This window comes from Zingiber officinale, chromosome 6A (genome assembly GCF_018446385.1).
Source record: "Zingiber officinale cultivar Zhangliang chromosome 6A, Zo_v1.1, whole genome shotgun sequence".
NCBI lineage: Eukaryota > Viridiplantae > Streptophyta > Magnoliopsida > Zingiberales > Zingiberaceae > Zingiber > Zingiber officinale.
In genome coordinates this window covers 69,712,566-69,738,373 of record NC_055997.1, presented here as the reverse complement: position 1 = coordinate 69,738,373, position 25,808 = coordinate 69,712,566, and the positions used below count along the sequence as shown (strand labels likewise).

Below are 25,808 nucleotides of genomic sequence, written 5' to 3'. Positions count from 1 at the left end.
AGGTTGCTCTTCACCGGAATCACCGCCGGAAGGGGCAAACATAACAAGTAAAGCTAGAGGGTGAAGAAGTTGGAGCAAATTCATCAAAGTCAAAGAATTCAAGAAGCTCAACTTCAAGATGCAATTCCAAGATGGACTTGGATTTGATACAAGGGTGGCTCCACCATACACATCCACAAGCTTCGATTCTTGGAGATCAAGAATTGAAAATTTCTTGATGATGGAGATAGAGCAATGGTTTGCTCTAATGGAAGGTTTTAAGGCTCCAAGGAATTTAAAGGGCAAAGTTCTCAAAAGGAGCAAATGGAGCCAAGAACAAATCCAAAGATGTGAGGCCAATGACAAAGTGACCAAGCTTTTGGTCAATCTATTGCCGAGAAACATCTTGGAGGAAATTGGAGAAGTTGAAGATGCCAAAGAGCTATGGAGCAAATTAGAAAAGGCTCATGAGATCCCCTCCACTGTACCTAACCAAGAAGAATCCAAAGAGGGTGACTCATTGGAGCAAGATCAAGAGGAGGACTCCGAAGTTGAGAAATGCTCAACTTCGAAGAAGAGGAAATCCAAGAAGCTTCATTCTCAAGGGAGTGTAATCAAAAGAGCAAGGAAGGAGCATATTCCTTGTTTCATGTACAAGAGGATGAAGAAGAAGGTGAAGCCTCCACCTCTAGGATTGAGGGGGAGCAACTCTTGGTGACACCGGATCAAGAAGAAGGAGAATCCTCCGCATCCGGGTCAAGAGAAGAAGAGGATGAAGAAGCTTCCACCTCCACAAGTCAAGATAAATCAATTGGAGGGAAATCGATTTCGGATCAAGAGGAAGCCTCTACATTCATATCAAATGGAGGAGCAAGTGTCACCCCTACACAAGAAGGTATAAATAGTTCAATTAATAATAAGAATCATATTATATGTTTTGAATGTAGGGAACATGGGCACTACAAAAGCAAGTGCCCTAAATTGGCCAAGAAGAAGGGCCAAGTGGCACCTAAGGGCAAGGAGAAGTCAAAGGAGACCATCCCCGGAACAAAGAAGAGCAAGGAGCACATTGTGTGCTTCTCTTGCAATCAAAAGGGGCATTACCGGAGTCAATGCCCGAAGGGGAAGAAGATGGTCAAGGCTCAAGGAGGCACTAGTCAAGGGGGAGCCTCCAAGGTAAAGAAGAAGGTAACATTTATTGAGCCTACCCCTTTACGTTATGGTAAAACGCATGATAGTTCTAATTTTTATCATTTTAATGCAATTTACCATAAGAATAGAAAGCATGAGGGCATTAAGGAAAAGCATGTGGCCCTACATGCCAAGACTACCCAACCTAAGGTTAGGAAGGTAGATAGACATTTGGGCAAGAACACTAAGGATGAGAGATACAAGCCCAAGAATAAAAATGCTCATGGATCAAATGAAAAATCAAATACTAAGGACTTAGTGAGGGAAAATCAAGTCTTGAGGTCAAGACTTGATAAATTAGAAAAGACCCTAAAAAGATTGGAAAATATCCTATTAGGGCAAAATGAGCATAACCTAGGTTTGGGATACAAAACCAAAGCAAAAAATGATGTGCCTAGTTATCATAGGGTTCCATATAGTTATGGAACAAACCCTAAGTCTAGAGGTCAAGTCAAGGATACAAGGGAAGATATCCCTAGAAGTATCTTTGCAACCAAAGTGACTAAGACTTCTAAGAAGTCTAAGAAAGTCACTAACAAGGTCACAAGGGAAGAAATCCCTAGAATTGACCTAGAAAAGGTGACCAAGGCTTCTAAGAAGCCAAACAAGGTCACTAGGAAGGTATCTAGGGAAGTTATCCCTAGTGAATACCTAGAGCATCCAAGGAGCACCAATAGGTGTTGGGTTCCTAGGAGCATTTTCTCTACCCCATAAATGGGTTAGAGAGTGTCAACTCTAAGTGAAAGGGTAGTTAACCCAATCATGAAGAAATTGACACTCAAGGAGCATTTTCAAGGTTTTTGTTAACCTTTGAAAATGAAATTGAATTATTATTTACTCCTTGAAAGAGTAAAATGTGCCTAATGGTGAAAAATTGATTTTATCTTAAAATGGCATAAATTGGGAAAACCTAGAGAAATACCAAGTTGGGATTTTGGTATTCTCTTAGAAATTTAAGACAATCCGGGTCTTGATTTATGTGATTATTCTTGAGGAAAAATGGAATATGCCAACATTTGAGGATATGCTTAATTTTTAAGTGGCATAAACAAATCAAGAGAAATAGAAATGTCAATTTAGGTTTTGGCATTTCTTTGAAGCATTTAGGGCAATCTAGGTTTAACGTTTTAAGTTAAAACAAGTGGGGTTAGCTAAGTGGGTAAGGATACTTAGAAAGGTAAGTTAGGTATATGTTAGTTATGCTGAATCTTGCCATGATTGTTTGCCCATTATATGTCATGACATCATGTTTATTTTTGCACTCATATCTTATTATGAAAATACAAAAATATCATGTCATGTCATACATACATCATGTAATTATAGGAATCTTTCTTTTGAAAGTTATTTCATTTTAATGTATGCCATAGCATAATCATGCATTAAGTTTAATTCCTTGTAATTAAGGATAAATGACATTTAACAACACTTATTAACAAGTGACATCCTGGGTGGATGTCTAATATCTCTAAAATGCCTAGATAGATATGCATGATCCCTAGAATAGGGCAAAACCAAATTTTACATCTCACAAAGACCTATAAGATGACTTGTATGTGTTTTGTCCACAATAGATACAAGTGAGATGTTAGGATGATGAACAAAACTCAACATGTTGATTTAGTGCATTCTTTTGAGTTTTAGGTTCATCAAAACACATAGTTATGTGTTTTCCCATCATTGGGAAAGCTAATGTACAAGTCATGTGCATTAAGCCCAAGGAATGTGATGGGATATTGATTTTGAAAATTATTTTAAAAGACTTTTGGAAAACCTTGGTGAAAGCTATCTTTTGATAGTAATCACCATTGAATAGTTAGACACAAACTTGAAGAAAACGCTAAAGTTTTTGCAAGTTCTCAAGTTTGTGTCAATCTTTGAAAATATGATGTATTTTCATAGAAAACTATTTTTCCATGATAAATTATACCCTAAATAATGTCTACACAAATTTTTACGATTTTTGGAATTTTGTAGAATTTTCTAGGGGTTTCTGAAATTGGCTGAAATTGAATTTCAGCAATTTCAGGCCTCCAATCGATCCACTGCAATTTCAGGCCTCCAATCGATCAGTGGATCGATTGGAGTGCCTCAATCGATCAGTCGATCGATTGAGAAGGCATTTCTCGCGAGCAGAAGCTCACTGGATCGATCAGCCGATCGATCCAAGAAGACTGAATCGATCAGTGGATCGATTCAGCAGGGTTCAATCGATTGGAACCCAACTCCAATCGATCGAAGATGCTGATTTTGGCTGGAAAAGCTTATTTTCAGCATTTTGAACCTATTCTAGTCTAGGTAACCATTCCAAACCCCTGAAAATACATTTGTATACATAAAAAGGGTGTTTTCGTGTGGAAAACAAGGATGGATTGGTTAAGGAAGGCTAAGTTGAAGTTTAGGTTGAGGTTTGTTTCAAATTTTGAATATTTGAACCTCAAAACTTCTAAAATTGGGTTTCCTAAAGTTTTGGGGATTCCAAGTCATTGTTGGTGCAATGACAGAAGTTACCACCATGTCTTTAGGGGGAGGGACTTTTTAAAGACATGAAAATTATTTTTCATGAACCTTGGAAGGTGGTCAACCTTCCGTCAAAGAACATGCTCAAGGTTGAGCGTTTGAACTTTAATGGGGAGTGGATAACCTCATTGTTCAAGTGGCTTCAAGTGGATAATGCTCAAGGATGGGCATTTGCCTACATTGGGGGAGAATGTAGGGTTAAGGTTAATGAAAGGTATGGGACCTTCATTATCGTGTTGGTCACAACGAGTGAAGTTGTGAACAACGATGAGCAACTCTTCAGGGGGAGAGTTTTCAACAATGGGGCATTTGTTGAAGAGTGCCCAAAATTGAGACACGGGTTGATGTGTGCTTAAAGATGGTTTGATGTGTGCCAATAGGGGGAGAATGAAAGGGAGTAAGTTAGGCTTTCATTACCTAGAGGGAGTTTGCCCTCTTAGGGGGAGAATGAAGGGCTTAACTTAAGTATTCATTACCTAGTGGCATGAAGAAGGTTTAGGCTATGGGATTAGCCTAACTTACATGTGGTATTGTAAGTGATAGTGTTGGTATTGTCAAACATCAAAAAGGGGGAGATTGTTGGTGCAACATCCCTCAGGTCAAGGTTGACCTGGTTGACCAAGCTTGAGTCTTGGTTTGAGTTTCGATGTTTGACAATGCAAGGTTGATTGAAGAAGAGTCAAGTAGGTCAAGGATGACCGGATACTTGACTGGGAAAGTCCTGGTGAGTGAAGCCAGGTGAAAGACCTAGTGAGTGAAGCTAGGCAATTAGGAAAGTCCTGGTGAGTGAAGCCAGGCAAGAGAAATCCAAATGGGTCAAGGTATGACCAGACATTTTGTGAGAGTCCAAGTAGGTCAAAGGGATTGACCGGATACTTGGCACGAGAAAGAAAAGTCCAAGTAAGTCAGAGGGACTGACCGGATACTTGGCAAGAAGAGAAAAGTCCAAGTGAGTCAAAGGGATTGACCAGACACTTGGTGAGAGAGTCCTAGCCGGTCAAGGGTGACCGGATGCTAGGTCTTATGTACCAACAAGTCATGGTTGACTAGATGTTGGTTTAGGGGGCTTTGGACTTGGTTTTGGGCAAAAACCTTGGATTGATCCAGCAGGTTTGGATTGATCCGTGGATTGGTCCAGCAGGTTTGGATTGATCCGTGGATCGATCCAGCAGATCTGGATCGATCAGTGGATCGATCCAGAAGATTTGAATCGATCCGCCGATCGATCCGGTGAGTCCCCGCGAACAGAACCCCTCCGGATCGATCCGTGGATCTATCCAGAGGTCCCAATCGATCAGTGGATCGATTGGGACGCTGCTGCTTCGCGCGATAAGCGCTGGATCGATCCATGGATCGATCCAGGCATGTTTCCAGAGCACAGAGGCGCTCTGGATCGATCCGTGGATCGATCCAAAGCCTCCCCGATCGATTGGGAGCAATCCAATCGATTGGGATTCGACCGTTGGCGTCGTTTATAACTGTTGGCGTGCGATTCCTTCGGCAGTACTTCACCGATTCATTCCAGATTCATCACAGCTCCTCCCCAGCACTCTCTAAGCTCCTCACCGCCATTTTTTGAAGGTTCTTGGAGGTTCATCCAAGTCAAGAGGCGATTTGCAACGAGAAGAAGAAGAAGCTAAGGTTTTTATTGCATCTCTTGTAAGCTTTTGCTTATTCTTTACTACCCTTTCTTCTACTTGTATTGAGAGTCTTGTAGGGCTTCTCCGCCTTCGGTAGTTACCGAAAAGGAGTGTTTATTAGTGGAGGGTGTGTGTGTTGGTGTGGATCCTTGGATTAGTCACCTCTTGTGAGGTGGATACCAAGTAAACCAACCGTGTTAGCGTTGTGTGATTGTTTCTTTGTATTTCCGCTGCACATCTTTGAAGAAACAAGCACCGCCGAGCACCGAGCGAACGAGACGAGCTATTCACCCCCCCTCTAGCTACTTTTCGGTCCTAACAGAGAGCTCTGATTGCACCCATTTCAGTTTCTATGGATTTCTGGTGTTGCAAGGAGTTCAAATATGCTATCCATTGTTTTTTTGACTTTTATAAGGTGTTAAAATACAAAAAGAAAGAATCAACAAAAAAAATTCATATCAGGCCTAACGTGGAGTCTTTTGCTGATTCTTTCTTTTTATATTTTAACACCTTCTAAAAGTTAAAATAAATAATGGATAGTAAATTTGAACTCCTTGCAACATCAGGAATCCACAGAAACTGAAATGGGTGCAATCGGAGCTCTCTAAGTCCATCAGTGGGTTTTGATCGAAATCCACTGATGGACCTAGAGACCTCAGATTACACCCATTTCAGTTCCTATGAATTCCTGATGTTGCAAGGAGTTGAAATATGCTATCCTTTGTTTATTTTGACTTTTAGAAGGTGTTAAAATAGAAAAAGAAAGAATCAGTAAAAAGACTCCACGTTAAGCCTGATATGAATCATATTAGGCCCACGTTGGGCCTGATATGATTCCATATCAGACCCAATGTGGATCTCACTCTATTAGGAATGCTCAATTGTTTTAGGAACTCTTCATTTCCAATGTAGCATTTTATTTTGACTTAAATCTCAGTTCATGATGTATGTCTTTATTGGGGGTTTGAAAAATTATGCACATTGGAAAAGTCTTAACTGCTGAATACCTCTTCAAATATGCTAGATTGGATATTGAAAAGTAACGATTTTTGTAATTCCTCTGCCTTTTGCTTGGTATCTTTTTCCTATTTAAATAATTGACACACTTTTCTTTCAGCCTTCAGAATTTGGAGTGGTGTCTCTTTGTTCTTTTCCCTAATTTCTCGTAAGTGATCTCATTTTCTGAATTAATTTTCTTTTACAAAGAAAGAAGAAATAAGTGAGTCATGACTTATTTGCAGTTACATGCTAGTAGAAGAATTAGATCTATCTGGTATTGTGTCAATTCTATTTATTGGAATTATACGTATCTTCTCTTTTTTCAATAACTATACTATGACTATTTGTTCTAAGTGTTTGCATATGTATTTCTTACAGGTAATGAAGCATTATACATTCTCTAATTTGTCAGAGAACTCTCAACATTTTGCTACTGTCTTTTTCCACTTGATTTCATCACTAGCTGAAACATTTATGTAGGAGGATATGTATTGATGCCCTTATCTATTTTTCTACTTAGAGCAATCATAAACACATCCATTATGAAATGAAGAGTTCCTAAAACAGTTGAGCATTCCTAATAGAGTGAGATCCACATTGGGCCTGATATGGAATCATATCAGGCCCAACGTGGGCCTGATATGATTCATATTAGGCCTAACGTGGAGTTTTTTTGCTGATTCTTTCTTCTTATATTGAACACATTTTAAAAGTCAAAATAAACAATGGATAGCATATTTGAACTCCTTGCAACACCAAGAATCCATAGAAACTGAAATGGGTGCAATCGGAACTCTCTAGGTCCATTAGTGGGTTTCGACCGAAACCCACTAATGGACCTAGAGAGCTCCGATTGCACCAATTTCAGTTCCTGTGGATTCCTGATATTGCAAGGAGTTCAAATTTGTTATTCATAGTTTATTTTAGCTTCTCTAAATGTATTAAAATGTTATCAAAAAATTAACTAAATTTTAAATGTCGTTGATGAAAGAGAAGATAGGAAAGAGAAGAGGGAGAAAAGAAAAATGACAAAAAAAAAAAAAGAAGTTTGATTTGTCAGAAGGATAAAAAGGGAAGTGCACTTAAAAAAGTGCGTCCTTTGGTAAATACCAAAGTAGCATATGTCTTTTGGTCAATTAAGATGTCTAGGTACGTGATTTGATAAATTACCGTATAACCTATAGAGCGGCTGATTTGACAGTTCCGTATTTTTTTTTCTATTTTTTAATGAGCGTCAATTATCCCCTACTCAAATAACATTTGAACATCAAATAAACAACAAACATAATCTTATATACTTAAGTTTTTTATTTTATAAATAAAATAAAATAAAATTTCTTGATATGCTCTCATATATATTTATTACTCCGATATTTAAAAAAAAAGGTGCTATAATGTCTTTAATTCATTAATATTTAAATCACACCTAACTTTATATTATAAAAATTTATAAATTTTATGTATTTAATAAAAAGTTATGAATAATTTTTATTTGAATTAATAAATAAGTTTATTTATAAAATATTAAACAACTTTGTTCAACATTACTAGAATTCAAATTTATTTATTATATATATTTGTTATTATTAAACAAAGGCAAACAAACAAGTTGATTTATGAATATTTGATTCATTTATAAACCTAATTGATTAAGTCATATATATCAATAATAAAAATTAGATTTTAAAAAATATTCTACTATGTTTTTTTTTAAAAAACTTTATTCTAATATTATTAAATCATAATTATTGTAACATGTTACACTAAACCACCTTAATTTATTTAAAACTATTATATATATAAAATATTTTTTTAATCAATTCGATTAAAATTATTTATTCAATATTGTTTAAATTTTTTCGGCTGCTTTGCAGAACTAGTCTCCGCCCCAATCTATTTAACTACCGTCGCCTTTAAACCCTTTCCAGCTCCACCTTCCTCTCCGCTGCTTGCTCCGATGGCCACAGGCGCCGCCTCCACCAACTTCGCTTTGTACAGAGACAATGCTACCTCCAACAATGGGCTTGCCGACTTCCTCCCCGCGCTCTTCCTCTTTCTAGCGGTCATCGGCGTACTAATCTTGCTACTTTGGCTTAAGCATTGTTTTGTTTTGGCTGAGGCCCAGGGCCTCGAGCTTGTTAACGGCCGCGGCCGCTTCGACACCTCCCGTCCGAGACAGGAAACCTCTGGCTATTCCTCGCAGATGACCTTCGACACCTCCCGTCCGAGACAGGAAACCTCTGGCTATTCCTCGCAGATGACCGTCGTCTCCCGAAGCAATCATCCTTCAGTCGTCCAAGCGATAAACTCGAACGGAGCCAGGGACGAGGCCGCAGTGGTCGCGGGGGTTAGTGAGTCGACCAGGGCCGGGGGCACGACAACCGTGGATGAGAGGCCGGTGGTCGTCGTCCCCGCCGGACTCAATGAGTGGGTCATCAACGCGCTTTGTATCTCCGAATACAAGGCCAGCGAGGGCCTCCACGACGGCTCCAGCGGCGAGACCTCCGAGTGCATGATCTGCCTCGACGAGATCATCGACGGGCAGATCGTCCGGTTTCTGCCGGAGTGCTGCCATGTATTCCACGTCCAATGCATCGATGCATGGCTCATAGAGCACGGCAGCTGCCCTCTCTGCCGGAGGGCCATAATTAGCAATTCCGCCGTCTAACTCTTCTGATATCTCCGGGGAACTTCCCTTTCACGGGAATTAATTATGATTCGTTCTGCAATTGACAGAGTCCAGATTGAGAAGCAAATCTCAAGTTGTTTAATTGCTCCGTTTTAGTATACGCATTATTATTTTTTGGATTAATTGCTAAAACAAACTTCGTTTATCTTGATAAATCTTACCATAAACTTTTAAAATTAGTATGCGTGTGCATAGGGGTGTAAATGTGTCAAGTCGTGAGTTATTCGAAGCTCAATTCGATAAAAGTTTATTTGAACTCGTTTAATGAGGCTGATTAAAATAAACAAATCAAACTCAAACTTCATAATATTCGACTCGTTAAGTTCATAAATCAACTTTTAAATAAAAAAATAATAGTTTTGATATTAAATTTATAAATTTTACACTCTACTTATGAAAAATATAGACAAATATATTAAATTTATTTATTAGAATAAAATTATATATTTTAACAAGAATATTATAGTTTTTATAAAATATATAATTTAGTTTTTAATGAATATTTAAATTTATAATTTATATTTATTAAGCTCGTTTAGGCTCGATGAAAGTTTGAATCAGCTCGGGAGCCATGAATATATTCGTTAAATAAAGCTCGAGCTCGGCTCGATTATAAACGAGCCAAACTCAAACATCTAAGAGTTCGGCTCGACTCGGTTCGATTACACCCCTACACGTGCTGAACATAAGCGTCATTTTATTTATTAATTTTAAATTAAAAAATCAACATTTACTACTATAAATCTCAAATATATTAATATATCACATAAATAAATTACTATACTCCATGAACACTTAATTTTTTTTATTTTTTATTTTTCTTTTAACTAAATATTATAATCTAATTAAAATAATTGGAAAGCCTAAATCCCAGGACTAAGCTTAAATTTTTTTCATTTAAATTTTTTTTTTAATTGAACACTATTGGTATATCTAAAATCTTAAAATTTGAGTTAGGAAATGTGGTACGTCTATTTTTTTGTATTTTAAATTAGATTATATTGTTTAAGGTAAAATTTTTTTAAGATTTTACCTTTAGGTATGGTTGGATGTAATGTAATCGAGCTTGTAATATAATCAAATTTGTAAAGTAATGTAATATAATCTTGATTACATTACTACGTTTGGTAATATAATGTATGTAATCTTTGATTACAAGGTGATTACATTCTTTTGTTTGGTATCCATTATTTTTTATAAGAAATATAATTCATATTATTATAAAATAACAAAAATATCCTGCAACTTCTATCGACGGTCGTTGCATTTCTGTCGGAGCTTGCGACGATCGGCGACGACCGACGACAACCGACGACGGTGGCGACCGACGACCGATGGCGATGGTCGACGACTGGCGATCGACAGCGATTGACGACGGCCGGCGATCGGCGGCGGTGGCGATCGGCAGCCGACGGCCGACGACCGGCGACGAGCTGTGGCGACCGGCGACCGATGGCGGCGGCGGCCGTCGACCGGCGACCGGTGGCGGCGGCGGGCGACGGGCGACGGGCGGTCGTCGGGCGACGACTGACTAGGTGTATATTCGACATTCAAATTTTGATTAAACAGTGACCTCGTAATGTAATCGGATTACATAGTATTTGCTTTGTAATCCAGATTACAAAACTTCAATATCTTTCGTAATCTAGATTACATTACATTACATGTTTAAAGATAAAATAAATAAAATAATCAATCTATATATATATATATATATATATATATATATATATATATATATATATATATATATAAACATCTCTTCTTGTAAATCTCAAATACATCGAGATATATCTCGTAAACATATTACTATACTTTTTAAATACTTAACAACAATAACTAAAACCTAACTATGTATAAATGATAAAATTTACATCATAATTTTACACTGTGATACAAACTTAAAATTAACAATAATGCATAAGCGAAACTAAACAACATGCGGAACTAAATAATTCAAAATGCATAAGAACATAACCACAAAATAAAAGATGTAAAGAAACTAAGTTAACCAAACCACTCTTTCACGAATTTGTTCCAAATGACTACCCTCCGTCGTCACCCAAAAGGCCTACAGATGGAACCACCAATGCCAGTGAACAACGACAAAGATGACTGACCTCTAAGCGACTGCTTCCCGCAGCGCAACCCACACGAAGTTGATAGCTAGGATGTACAGGGGAACAACACCGAATTATAGCACCATAGAAACCAAAACAAGATTCTAACAACCACAGAGGAAGAATTTAAGCATCAATCTTGTTGTATCTCTATTGGAATTGAAGAAGAATGGGACTGAACGGTGGAAGTGGCGACTGGAATTGGAGTGAAGATACTAAATGCTCTACCGGAATTGTGATGAACACACTAAATATGCTGGAGACTCTTACTTCCACAGCCACATCCGTAAGGGGTCCACATCAGCCTCAGTGTCAGATTCAGAACTAAACTCACAAGAGAAGAAGAATGAAGTTGGCGTCCTCCTCTATTGAGATCTCCTTGTGTTCACAACCACGTTGGCAGGGAGCTTTGTCAGAGGTAGGGAGGAAAGGAAGGGAATCGCCGGAGCAGAACCACTCCGGCAAAAACGCTAGATCTGAGATAAAACTACCGTTGCTGGATTAGAGAAGATTGATGAGGGGAATCACTCTGCGCTAGAGAAGAACCATAAGATAAGATCATTGCTACTCGCAAGGGTCACTGGAGTCACTGCCCTCGCCATTTAGAAGAAATTGTGGAAGAGCAGCAAGGGGCGTCGAGCATCGGGAGGAAGAACACATATAGTAATTAGCCTTAGCCCTAGCACTATTCATCGGCGTGAATTGGAAAAAATAAAGGTTTCCATTTCAAATCTGAGTCGTCCATCTTCGGAAGGAAGGGATATGAAGATCTGATCGTTCGATCTTGAGATGAGCAGTTTAGATCCATTTAGATTAAGATTGATTTCCTCTTTTGACCAAATAATTTGCATAGCTTCAAATCTTGATGGAAAGGTAGATGGCTTAAATCTAAACGAAGGAGCAAGATTTCTCTACACTTGGATCAATGGTTCAAATTGATTCAACTTGATCTTTATTTGACCTCCAAATCAAGTCAGATTTGATCTGACTCGATTCTAATCTATAACTTTTTGGATTTCCTACAAAATCATATTAAAACATGAGATTTAACTTTATAATGGTAGAAAATTTACAATTAAGTCTAAAGTAAATGCTTACTTATAAAACATGATATAAATACCAAATTTATCATATGAGAAGGTAAAAATACCAAATTTAAGAGCCAAAATAAAAGATAAAAATGCTAGTTATCAATTCTCAAGGAAAAGTTTTTCTTAATCACATCAAGCAAAGTACGAGAAAATATCCTCAGGAATGTCCTCAAAATTTTCTAGCGCCGAATAAAATTCTTAGGGAGGTTCACCATTAGATGGTCAACTTCCCTAAGCTTCTTTATGGCTCCTTCTGTGCCATATTTGAACATCTTTGAGGTTTGACAAGCAAGCATCATATCGAAGTCTCGAGAGAGCAAATAATCCACTTTAAAAGCCTCTAGTCGATCAGGCTTTCTCGCTTTGTAATTTGCCAACTTTTAAGGTCTCCAGCTCGGTATCCTTGGCATCAAAGACATGTTGTTTCTCTTCAAACTGAAGGTCCTTGATAGTCAATTCATCTTCTTTTCTAGATAGCATGGAGGTAAGGGTGTCCTCTGTTTCTTTTAGCTTCTCAGCTATGGCTCATATTTCAGTACTCTTCAGGTCTAGATCGGCTATGACCTGTAGTTTTTAAGTGTTTTCCAATTAGAGACAATACTTAGAAGTCTACAATTACTTCTGGAGCCTCTCAATTTGGACTGTGTGGTCGTGTCCTCTATCCTTTTCTTCTATAAGAGCCCGCTCGACTTAGCTCTCAAGTTCTCCCTGTAGATGAGCCACTTCAACTTGGAAGTGCTCGGCAGAGCCTGGAGAGGTCCCTGCTCCTCCCGCTGAGCCCTTCAAAGTCTGGTAATTGTGATTGACCTCCACCATTTTTTGGCATATGGTTAAACCATTCACCCTGAACTGATGAAACAATGAAAAATTAAAGCGAGACACATCAGAAAGATGAATATATGATAGTTGAAAAAGTTTACCCTTATGACATCTGGGCATAAGCGATTAACCATCTCCTCTAGGGAATACTCAGTTGTGTGTACCCATGAGTACACCCTATTCTAAGCCAGTGGGTCTTGTATTTTTATCAGATGCTGGGGGGAGAGTAACTCGGAGGGGTTGGTGCAGAGCCACTCTTGTGAGGGAAGCCTAAGTGTAGCATTGACTCTCTTGGGCTTTTTGTGTCCGCTCGACTCCTATAAGCTAGACTTAGTCTTAGACTTTGATCTAGGAGTGGAGTATGTTTTAGAGCGGGGCTACAATGATTTGGTTGGAGGGGGCGGTAAAAATAAGATAGGAAGCACAACATTCACTCCGATCTGTGGTGCAGACGGTGATGGTGTCCACTTAGACGACACAGGGGTTGGACGGTCGGTTCCGAGTGTTAGAGGAATAGACGAAGAACTCTCTCCCACTTGGATGGTGGATGGAACACAGTGCTTCTATAGAAATTGGTTGTATGGGTGTAGCCGATCGGCACCTCTTATGTCATTGTTGTTGAAGCAGGGGTTCATCGAAGGCAATCAGAAGGGACTTCCACGGCCTTCATAGAAGGCCGAAGGGGCAACAACTTCTCAGTGTTAGCAGCTGCATCGCTTTCCATGACTTGTCTAGCGCCCTCTTCACTAGTCGGCTCCTCAGTCGATCCGATAGGTAAAAGCCCATGGCTCGTCAGCTCTACCTCACCATGTGGATCCATTTCCTCGTCATCTAACTTTATGGAATTTCTCAGGCCAGCTTTTCACATCATTTTGGCTACAAAACAGGAAAAGAAATAAGTTAGATATAACAATAAAGGGAGGTTAAATTTCTCACTGAAGCTGTCTGATAGTTTGATTTGGATGGGGCTAAGCTCGAAGATATACAAAACACCCTCCATGAGTAGCTGGTGAATGTGGAACTTCAGGCTGGACAACTGACTGGAGACATTGAGGTACACTAGCTCCCATCAGAATACATCATGCTCAAGAGCAGGGGCAATTCCATTTACAGTCAGTCTGGAAGGCTACTAGAGAGACATAGCTGATGTAAAAGTAATGAGACTTCCAACCTTTATTTGAAGTGGGTATCTTGTCGAAGAAAATGGAGCCCGTTCGAGCTTGGAGGATAAAATGAGCTTAGGAGTGCACGGACCTTGGGAGATCCCCAAGTGACTGCTCCAAAAGGGATGCGCAATGAAAAAGAGCTCTCTCCTCCATCACCAAATCAGATTCAAGTAGATGAGGAGAGTACCACTAAGGTTGAAGAGACTCTTCCACTCAACCATCAAAATATAGCAGTCCCTTTTCCTCAAAGATTGATCATGTTAAAGAAAGATGAAGAGTTTGACAAATTCTTGGAGAAGGTGAAAGAAATTTGTGTGGAGGTACCACTTATTGATGCAATTCTCCAAATGCCCAAGTTTGACAAATTCCTGAAGGACATCATGTCAAATAAGAGAAAGAAAGGAGACATAGAGACCATTGCACTTACAGAGGAATGCAACGCTCTTTTGGGAAAGAATACTTCCCCAAAGTTGAAGGACCCCGGAAGCTTTTATATTCCTTACAATATAGGAACTGAATTTATTGAAAAAGTTTTTTGTGATTTGGGGGCAAGTGTTAACCTCATTCCTTATTCTACTTGTAATAAGTTAGGTCTCAAAAACTTTAAACTTACTACCATGGCACTGCAACTTGCTGATCACTCATGCAGGTACCCTATGAGTACTATGGAAGATGTGCCGGTAGAAGTAGGTGGGAGTATAATTCCCACCGATTTTGTTGTGTTAGACATGGAAGAGGACCGAAAATCCCGATTATATTGGGAAGACCATTCCTTGCTACAGCAGGAGCTATTATTGATGTTAAAAATCATAAACTTTCTTTGGTGATTGGTAAGGCACAGTTGGAATATGATTTGTCTAAAGTCTCTAACCATGTCTCTTCTCTCTTGAATGCTTGTAGCAGGACAAGCATTTACCAATTGGAAGAATGGAATTTTCATCCTCATGGGAGGCCACCAAATGAAGAAAACTATGTGGTGGAAGATGTTGGGAGGAGACCTCCTAACAAAAATGACAAATATGTTTACCCTCCAAAGGCAAAGAAAAGAGAGGAGTAATTAGATTGGTCGAGCTAAAGACCTTAAACAAGCGCTTCTTGGGAGGCAACACAAGGGTTTTTTTTAGTTAATTTCATTTCATGTCTCTATTATTCATTATTAGTGCTTTTACTTGGTTTTTGCTTTGTTTTCAGGTTGAAATTTAACTTCCATGAGCTGGCCATGATTTCTTCATGGGCATGGAAGTGTGGGAGGAGCTAGAATGGAGGAGAAGTGTCAATTGGAGCAAAACAGAGCATGACCGTGTGTTGCACATGACTAGGCTTACAGTGCAGAAAGTGGAGATGCTTGGGCCGTGTCTACATGACACGGCCATGTGGAGTCTCCAGAGAAGAGAAGGTATGTGGCCGTGTCTCTAACACGGCCGTGTGAAGAATCCAGAGGAGGAAAGCTTCTCGGCCGTGTCTCACACATGACCGTGTGAGGGAACCAATGCAAAAGCCTGCACTGGCCGTGCCATCTGACACGACTGTGTGAAGAATCCAGAGGAGGAAGCTGTTGGGGCCGTGTCCTAGACACGGTCGTGCATGGGTACCATTGGGGAAGAAGGAGATGGCCGTGCCAATTGGCACGACCGTGTGACTCAACCCGAGAAGGAGAGGGATAGGGTCGTGTAGATTTACACGACCCGTGTGGGGAAACTCTGCCAAGCCGTGTCTGCTATACACGGCCAGATCCAGACCGTGTCCCCCACACACCCCCTTCATCTTTGCACCCCCTTCTCTCCAAAACTACTCTTTCATCAAACCTCTCTTCCAAGTTCTCTCAGATCTAGTTCTAAATGCAACACCCATAGGATCCCTAATAATTTCATATGAATTGTTGCATGAATTAGAATAGGCCTTATATGGATTTTTCCAAAATAAAAGAAAAATAGAACCAAAAAGAGGCATGACCAAGGTTTGAACCTTGGACCTCTTGTTAGATGCATGTATGTGATAACCAGTAGCTCCAGCAGGGGTATGTTGTTAGAAGGGAAGGGGACATGGTAGTTAAAGGTAAGGAAAGACTTCCTCCACTTAGAAAGAAAAGCTTGAGTTTTCTTCTTCTTCTTTCAATGAAAAGTTGAGTTTGCCTTCTTCTTTCATTTAGCATAAATAAGAGAAAGGGAAAGAGAACTCCATTTTTTCTTCCCTCTTCTTCCTCCCTCCTTCTCTCCACCGAAAACCAAAGTGCTCTCCTTCCTCATTGCCGAAGTCAAGCTAAGGCCTCCTTCCTAGGCAAACTTCACAAAAGCAAGGGCAATTTCCCTTAGGACCAAGCGAAAGGAAGTAAGTATCCTCTCGCCTGCAGTACAAGTAGTTGTTTTCATGCTTCCTATGGTTAGGTTCGTCCACAACAAGAAAGATTAGGTCAAGAAGCTATCTAGGGTTTCTAAGGCCTCATATGTTATGTTAGTACCTTGAGAACTTATGTTAGTGATTTACATGTCTTTATGTTGTTGAAAAATCCATGATTTCATGCCTACATGTTTCGGCCACAACAAGAAAAGTTAGGTCAAGAAGCTACCTAGGGTTGTTGTTGAAAAATCCATGATTTCATGCCTACATGTTTCGGCCACAACAAGAAAAGTTAGGTCAAGAAGCTACCTAGGGTTCCTAAGGTCTCATATGTTATGTAGTTACCATGAGAACTTATGTTAGTGATTTACATGTTTTTATGTTGTTGAAAAATCCATGATTTCATGCCTATATGTTTCGGCCACAACAAGAAAAGTTAGGTCAAGAAGCTACCTAGGGTTCCTAAGGTCTCATATGTTATGTAGTTACCATGAGAACTTATGTTAGTGATTTACATGTTTTTATGTTGTTGAAAAATCCATGATTTCATGCCTACATGTTTCGGCCACAACAATAAAAGTTAGGTCAAGAAGCAACCTAGGGTTCCTAAGGTCTCATATGTTATGTAGTTACCATGAGAACTTATGTTAGTGATTTACATGTTTTTATGTTGTTGAAAAATCCATGATTTCATGCCTATATGTTTCGGCCACAACAAGAAAAGTTAGGTCAAGAAGCTACCTAGGGTTTCTAAGGTCTCATATGTTATGTAATTACCATGAGAACTTATGTTAGTGATTTACATGTCTTTATGTTGTTGAAAAATCCATGAATTCATGTCTATATGGGTCGGTCAAGATAAGAAAAAAAAAAAGGGACAAGGAGTTACTTAAGGTTCCCATGATATGATACGAATTTTATGTCACCATGTTATTCAATATGTATGCTTATGCCATTATGATATGCGTTCCCATGATATGTCATATGTTATGTGCACTTACGCCATCATGTTAAGATTCTTTATGATAGGCTATATGTTAAGTGCACTTTATGCCATCATGTTATGCTTATGCAATGTTTATGTAAGATGAAAAGCCTAAGAGATGCTTCCCTATAAGTTGGGACTAAGAGCACTCTTCATGATATGACAAGAAACATGATATGTTATGATGTGACAAGAAACATGATATGCTATGATATGACAAGAAACATGTATGCTATTTTACTTTTGTATGGCTTGTACCAGGGATGGGCTCCTAAGTTGCCCATAGGTCGATGGTCTATGAAACGGGCCTAGTAAAAGGGATGGACTCCTAAGTTGCCCCTAGGTCGATGGTTAATGAAACGGGCCTAGTTCCTAGTAGGTTCAAGATTAGCTACCTTGGATCTATTTAGGATGCGCACATTCATGTATGTGGTACAAAGTCGGGCACTCATGTTGAGATTATATTTAAGTATTTATTTAATATATGTTTTCAAAGGACATTTGGCATATACTCATTTCATGATTCATGTTTTCAAAAGAACATCTTGCATCTATATGTTCATGCTATATGTTTTCCTCTATGCTATAGTAAGATGATCTTGAAGATATGTCTATGATGCTTAAATGATCATGATACTACTTTATGTTTATACTCTCACATGCTATGGTATGATTTGCTTAAATGAGTATGACACTACTTTATGATAGCATGCAAGTTGTTATATCTAGATGTTGGTTAAAAGAACATGTCACCACTTTATGTTTGATTCATGATTTGTGGTTGTTTTTGTGAGTAGGAAAGGAACTTACTAAGCCTATGTGCTTATAGTTTACTTTTCCTTATACTGCAGAAAAGGGTAAAGAGTGGCTAAACTAAGGGAGCAGCAGGAAAAGCAAAGATGTGTGTGGAAGTGGCATGGTGGAAAGAAGATCTATTTTATATTTCAAGACTTATTCATTCTCTAAGTTTTGCTTATGAACTATTTTTCCTACTAGATACTTTTGGATGGTTTATACTTGATGTGAACTTATGTTTCATGCTTTATGCTTTAGTAAGATGATCATGTTGCAAGTAGTAAATATTGAATCAAGTTATATGCACTAGCATGTTGACACGTTTATGATGTTACATGATTTTATAGCTCACATGCCATGTTTTATTAATATGCTTTTATGATAGCATGATCAGTAGTTTAGTTTTTAGTTAGTGTGTCATTTTATTTCATATAATTCCGCTGCGATGATTTATATTTATGCATGCATGTATGTATGTTGTAAGTAACCCCGTCCTTCCTAAGGTAGTAGTGGAGGGGCGGGCGTTACACTAAACCCTTCTCTTCTTCATAAATTTTTCCTAGATCTAGATCCTTCTCTTCTCCTAGATCTAAGATCTCCATTTCCTTAACTTAAGATCTTGTTCTTTGAGACCCATTTCCTCAAGATCTAATTCCTCTAAGCATAAATAGTACCCACCCCTACTTAAGCTAGACATTATGTCCAATCTTTTGAAGAAACTACGCAAGGGAGGTGGTGGTTCAAGTGGAGACAAAGGGAAGGAGCCAAGCAAGGACAAGGGGAAACAACCAGTCAAAGGCAAGTGAAAGAGGACATCACGCGACGAAGGTAATGACAATGAATTCAATATTGTATTTAGAAATGATGATCAAATAACTAGATTTGCAATTATTATCAATAGAAAGATTGTGTGTACTCGGTATATGGACCCAACTGTTTTAGATATGATGGGAATTAGGGACGATATAGATTGGATGATAGGGTTCTTAGATTGGAGTGATATGTTGTACTCACATCTACCAACTTATCCTCGCCTTGTTTTGGAGTTTCTGAGTTCGTTAGATGTCCATTTTTCCAATGAGGACGATTATGTTGGCAAAATAACTTTTAGATTAATGAATCAAGAATTTCAATGGACATTTAGTGACTTTAATACTTGTTTTGGATTATCTTCCGGTAGCTCTCGAAGGTTTGATTCTAGGTTTAATTAGAACCATTTTGGAATTCAATTACTAGATTAGATCATCCTTATGAGCCCTCTAGAGTCAAGGCTTCTCACATGCAAAACCCTATTTTTAGATATCTACATAGAATTATGAGCAAAACTATTTTTGGTAGGGGTGATAGTGATGGAGTCGTCAAAAAGGTAGAACTTTATTCTCTATGGGCTATGCTATACAAGGTTGATTTTGATTCCGATTTTCATTTCTTACAAACCTTAGTGAGAACTACGAGGGCATCTTCAGGATCAATAGTGCTTGGTGGTTTGATTACCCAAGTAGCCATTAACTTGGAACTTGATTTAGAAGGGTTAGAAGTTATTCATGGCAATGATATGATTGACATGGATGCATGTCTTGTCATGAAGATGATCGTTCGGGATGAGAATGTGTTTGCATTTCCTAGGAGAAATGGTTTTCCTCTACCTCTTCCTTGTCCTGAACGAACATCTATTCGCAACCTTGCTAATTGGGTAATCACCGATGTCGACCCCGAAAATGTTCCCTCTATATCCGGAGACACAGAGCTACACATTGAGCCCTTGACATCTGGATACCCGCAGCCTTCCAAACATCTGGATCCTGCTAGGCATTCTTTTGCCTATGGTACGGGTCCCTCCAGATTTGACTTTTCTGATTTTCGTACTTCTCTAGAATCTTTTCTCGAGAAGCATGATGCCCAACGAAGAATGTTGGAAGGTCACTTCTCTTTATCAGATAATCAGTTTAGAGAAGTACAAGATCACTTTCAGTTCACAAGGAACTTTTAGGGTCAAGTGGCCGAATTTGTTCAGGATTATGATACGGATCAAGCTAGAATGAGAGATTTTATGCAAAGCATGAGTGTCACTAGCCAACAAGTAGATGCTTTGTTTGAGTATCATATAATCCTGAGTGAAACTCCAGGTTTCCCTAGTTTTCTCGTTGGTCATCCACGTCGTAGGCACCCTTTTCCTCATCCACCTCCACCTCCGCCTTCACCATATTGATTTCATCGGGACGATGAAAAGTTTGAGTCTGGGGGGTGTCAAACCTGATTTCTTTTTGCGTTTTAGTTTTTAGTTTTTGCTTGTTTTCTTATTTTCTGCATGTCTAGCTTTTGTTTTGCATTCTATTTTGATTGTCTTGCTTGAGTGTTTGTTTTGATAGTCATTTGATTATCTTTTGAAATCTTGTAGCATACATCTTGAGAACATCAAACTTCACTTATATGCTTTCTTGTCTTCAAGATAAAATATTAGCACATTCATTATCTAGATTCATGATGTTGTAAATGATGCTAGTAGTATGCCTAGTGTACTTCTTTTCTCTATCTTGAGTATCATGAAATAAGCTAAGTATCTTTTAGAGATAAGTTTTAGTCTTTGCTTGACCTTAAGAATCTTACTTTCACTACACTTTGACTTGATGCTTGAATGGTTTGATATCATTGAAATAGTCATGATTCATCTTGTTTGTTTAGTACTTGGTTTCCATGGTGATTTTTTCAAACTTCATTTTGGTTACTGGATGAGGCTCAACTCATGCAAGCTCATTTGGAAAAATCAAAATATCCTAACATTTGTGCTAAAAGTACGTTTGTGAAATAAAATTTGCACAATGCAAATGCTTATGGAAAAAAATTGAAAAAAAAGCAATGAAAAAAAAGTGAATATGGGATATAAAAAACAGTTGTCGTGAGTGAAATCTAGCAAGTCACCCCTTTAAGACCGAGTTGGGTTACTGGGGAAATGACTGCTTAGTTTCTCTTGAGATTGAGCACGCCTTTGAGACCATGGGTTGATTGAGAAATATAAACCAAGTGTTTGGAAAGTAAGTGTCTATCACTGGTTACTTGTCCATCACTGGAAACATTAGGAATTCAAATTTGATGATAACTTGACTAGGACATAGATTGAAACTTGAAGAGTTTTGAGTTGTCTTTGCACTATGCACAAGATACTTATGCTTGAGCTATACTTGACTTTGTTTTCATGATCATGCTTGTTAGTGAAACTTTTTGATAGAGTTAGGAAAGTACATTATGGTTTATAAATGTGTAGTAGAACATATGAATGTAGATTGCAGCATTTTGCTTGAGGACAAGCAAGGTTTAAGTCTGGGGGTGTGATGTGTGTAGATTGTATACACTTTTATGCATGTTTTGATGCACATTCACATACTTTGAGCATACTTAATCTATGCATTTTCGTACTTTCAGCTTTCCTTTTTAGCATATTTACTCTTTTTGTTCGGAGATCTGCTTTTGGTGCATTTTATGTACACAAGAGTCGATATTGGTGAAGATTTCGTGTTTGAAGCCAAATCTGTAAGCAAAGGAAAGGGAAGAAGGTGCCCTACCTGAACCACACACTGTCCTGCTCTGGGGGGTTGCCCAGGCCGTGTGGAGATCATGGGCCAGAAGGCTGCAGCAGGAAACAAAGAGGTCATGGCCATGTGAACCTCACACGACCGTGCAAGGATCTGAAGAACCCAGATTGAGAAGGAGCCTAGGCCGTGTGCACCACACGACCATGTGAGTTTTCCAGAGTAAGGAGAAGCCTCGGCCGTGTGTCTCACACGGCTGTGTGAGGTTCTCAGTGGCAAGGAAGGAAGCAGGCCATATGTATCACACGACCGTGCCAGATTTCCAGAGACTAAGACAGTTCAGGCCGTGTAGATCTACACGACCGTGTAAAGGGGCTATTGGGGATGTTTGCCACGGCCGTGTCTCACACACGACCGTGCAAGGCTGGCAGAGAGGAGAGTGGGCAGGGCCGTGTGAACCTCACACGGCCGTGTCATGGGGCCGTGTGGCGCCCAAACTTCACCTCTATTTAAACCTTTCTTCAAGATTTGAAAGGGGATCTTCTCCCTCTTGGGGAGAGAGCGAGATTTGGGTGTTTCCTCTAAATCTTGGGAGGATTTCTGGGCGATCTAAAGGAGGATCTTCGACGGAATCGACTCTGGGAGCATGGATTGGATCCGAAGACTAAGTTTCATCTTATATAAGTTTTCTTTCTCTCCTCTTCTTGGATTGGGGGATCAAGAAATGCTTGTAATCTTTGTATTTTCGGATTTCTCTTTTCGATTCATGGAGTAGATCTCTTTGTTTTAGGATGGAGGGAGTATTTGTATGATGAATTGATGAAAACTCTTGTGGATTTGCCATTTCCTTGTTTCTATGATATTGTCTTGTTTGTATCAATTCAATTTTGGATGTATTGTTGTGATTTGGACCTAATTCACATTCTTGATTGATTGTTTGAATGTCTTGTGGATCTTGTAGAGATTATCTCTCACTCGATTTTCCAAGGGAAGCACGCGTAAGGTGCAAGCCCGTGTAAGGACGTGTGAGGGATAAGCTTTAGGGGGGAAATAAGATAATTCAAGAGGGTAGGATAGATTTATGAATTAATCTTTATATCTTATGGGTTGAGAGGTAATGATTTCTATGTTGATTTTTTGAGGGATCTTCGTGACAGGAACATGCCCGTGTAAGGATAACATAGGCTCATATCTAATTGATTGCATTTAGATATAGATTTCAGTCCTAAGCCGGTTATCTATTGCAAGAGAGAACCAACAACCTTCTATAAATGTTGGACAATTGAGAAATAGGATTTAGTAGATCATTTACATTGAGGAATCTTACAAAGAAATCAAAACTCCTAAAACGTTCCTTTATCATAGCTCATAATCTTGTTTGTTGATCTTTCATTTCTATGTTTACTTTTCATTAGTTACATTTAGCTTTTGGAAACCAATTGATTAGTTGTTTGGCTAACTCGTGTTGAAACATTTCTAGTGTTTATTCCAGTCCTTGTGGATACGATAATCTTTTATATTACTGACGACGTAACCGTACACTTGCGGCGACGTAACAATTGGAAACAAAACTTGGATACTAAGGTGGACTGCCCTCTTAGAAATGAGAATAATAAAGGTGTATTTTATTCATTAGTTGTTGAAACATGTTTAGTGGTGTTATCTACCAATACCTGGTGTGTAGATATGGGAGCCACTGATCATGTCTGTAATTCATTGCAGGGGTTCCAGGAAATCCGACAACTATATGAAAGGGAAAATACCATCTACATGGGCACTGTTGCAAAAGTAGCAGCTATTGCAGTGAGAGATGTTTATCCTTTGATAGAAATAAAACATTAATTGTCTTTACGTACCAAGTTTTAGAAAGAAATTAATTTCAATTTTTAAAACTTTTTAAGGATGGATATTCTGTCTATTTTGATGATAAAGTTATTATCAAGAAAAATAGGAAAGTTATCTGTTCTGGTACGCAATATTACCACAATGCAACAAATAACACATCTTCTAATTTTAATAAGAGAAAGAAACCTTCGGAAATGAACCAAACATATCTTTGGCATCTAAGGCTAGGTCATATTAACTTGAGTAGGATTCAAAGGTTAATAGCCGATGGACTTTTGGATTCATTGGTGGAGGAAAACTTTCCAATCTGCGAGTCTTGCTTGGAAGGGAAAATGACCAAGAAGCTTTTTAAGACTAAGGGGTATAGAGCCAAAGACGTGTTGGAGTTGGTTCATTCTGATTTGTACCTATGACTATCCAGATAAGAGGTGATTTCGAATATTTCGACTATTCGAGATACGGGTACATTTACATGATGCACCACAAGTCTGAGTGCTTTGATGAGTTCAAAGAGTACAAGGCTGATGTGGAGAAACATCATGATAAAAGTATCAAGACACTACGGTAAGATCGTGGTGGCAAGTACCTCTTAGGAGAGTTTAGGAGTCATGTATCAGAAGTTAGGATTCAATCCCAATTGTCTGCATCTGGTACACCTCAACAGAATGGTGTGGCGGAACGAAAGAATAGGACTTTTATGAAAATGGTTAGATCGATGATGAGTTATTCAGAATTACCAAATTCGTTTTGGGGATAGGCACTGGAAACAGCAGTCTACATTCTGAATATAGTACCTTCTAAATCAATATCATTTACTCCCATAGAATTATGGAATGGGCATAAGCCTAGTCTGAAACGCATTCGGATTTGGGGTAGTCCAGCACATGTGCTGAAGGGAGACACTGACAAGTTGGAATCACATACAGAAGTTTTTCTGTTTGTGGGATATCCTAAAGGAACGAAAGGTGGTTTGTTTTATAATCCTAAAAATCAGAAGATCATTGTTAGCACCAATGCTCGATTTTTAGAGGAAGATTATGTAATGAACCATAACCCCATGAGTGAAATTGTTCTAGAAGAAATTTGAGAGGACACGTCTAGTCTAGTACCAACAGTACAAGATGAAATACCACAAGAAACTGCAATACGTGTCACAAATGATGCACAATTACAGACAGTGCCTCGTCGTAGTGGGAGGGTTGTGAGGTAACCTGAAAGATTTATATTTTTGGGAGAGTCTTCAGACTTGATCCCAGGTAAACATGAACCTGATCCCCGGACATATGACGAAACACTCTAAGATAAACATGCAATATCTTGGCAAACAGCGATGAATTCTGAAATAGAATTTATAAGGTCTGGGAGCTTGTAGAACCACCAAATAGTGTAAAAGCTGTTGGATGTAAGTGGATCTATAAAAGGAAAGAGGGACAGATGGGAAGTTGGAAACCTTCAAAGCAAGGCTTGTTGCGAAGGGGAATACTCAGAAAGAGGGAATCAATTATGAGAAAACCTTTTCGCTAGTAGCTATGCTTAAATCTATCCGGATACTTTTATCTATTACTGCTCATATGGATTATGAGGTTTGGAAAATGGAAGTCAAGACAACTTTCCTTAATATAAGTATTGAAGAAAACATCCATATGAAGCAATAAGAGGGGTTTATTGCAAAGGGCAAAGAGCATCTAGTGTGCAAGCTCAATCAGTCGATTTATGGACTGAAGCAAGCTTCAAGATCTTGGAACACCCGGTTTAATGAAGTAATCCAGTCATATAGATTTATTCAGTGTCCGGATGAGTCTTGCGTATGCAAGAAGTGTGATGGAAACGTGGTGATATTTCTTGTACTATACGTAGATGACATTTTGTTAGTTGAAAACAATATCAAAGTGTTGTCAGAAGTAAGGGTATGATTGTCTAAGCAATTCGATATGAAGGACTTGGGAGAATGCGCACATATTCTCAGGATCAAAGTAATAAGGGATCGCAAGAAAAGAATGTTGTGCTTATCCCAAGCTTCACATATCGATACAATCCTAGCTCGTTTTAGCATGCAAGACTCCATGAAAGGTTTTTCTACCTTTTGGGCAAGGAGTAGCTTTATC

General features: G+C 38.8%; 1 protein-coding gene across 1 annotated transcript; it reads left to right on the top strand.

Annotated features, from left to right (window-relative positions):
* The first annotated feature begins 8,286 nt into the window (after positions 1-8,286).
* Positions 8,287-8,997, top strand: LOC121994896 (RING-H2 finger protein ATL74-like). Its single transcript, XM_042548781.1, has one exon. It carries the CDS (start codon positions 8,287-8,289, stop codon positions 8,995-8,997), a length of 711 nt encoding a protein of 236 aa, XP_042404715.1.
* The last annotated feature ends 16,811 nt before the right edge of the window (positions 8,998-25,808 follow it).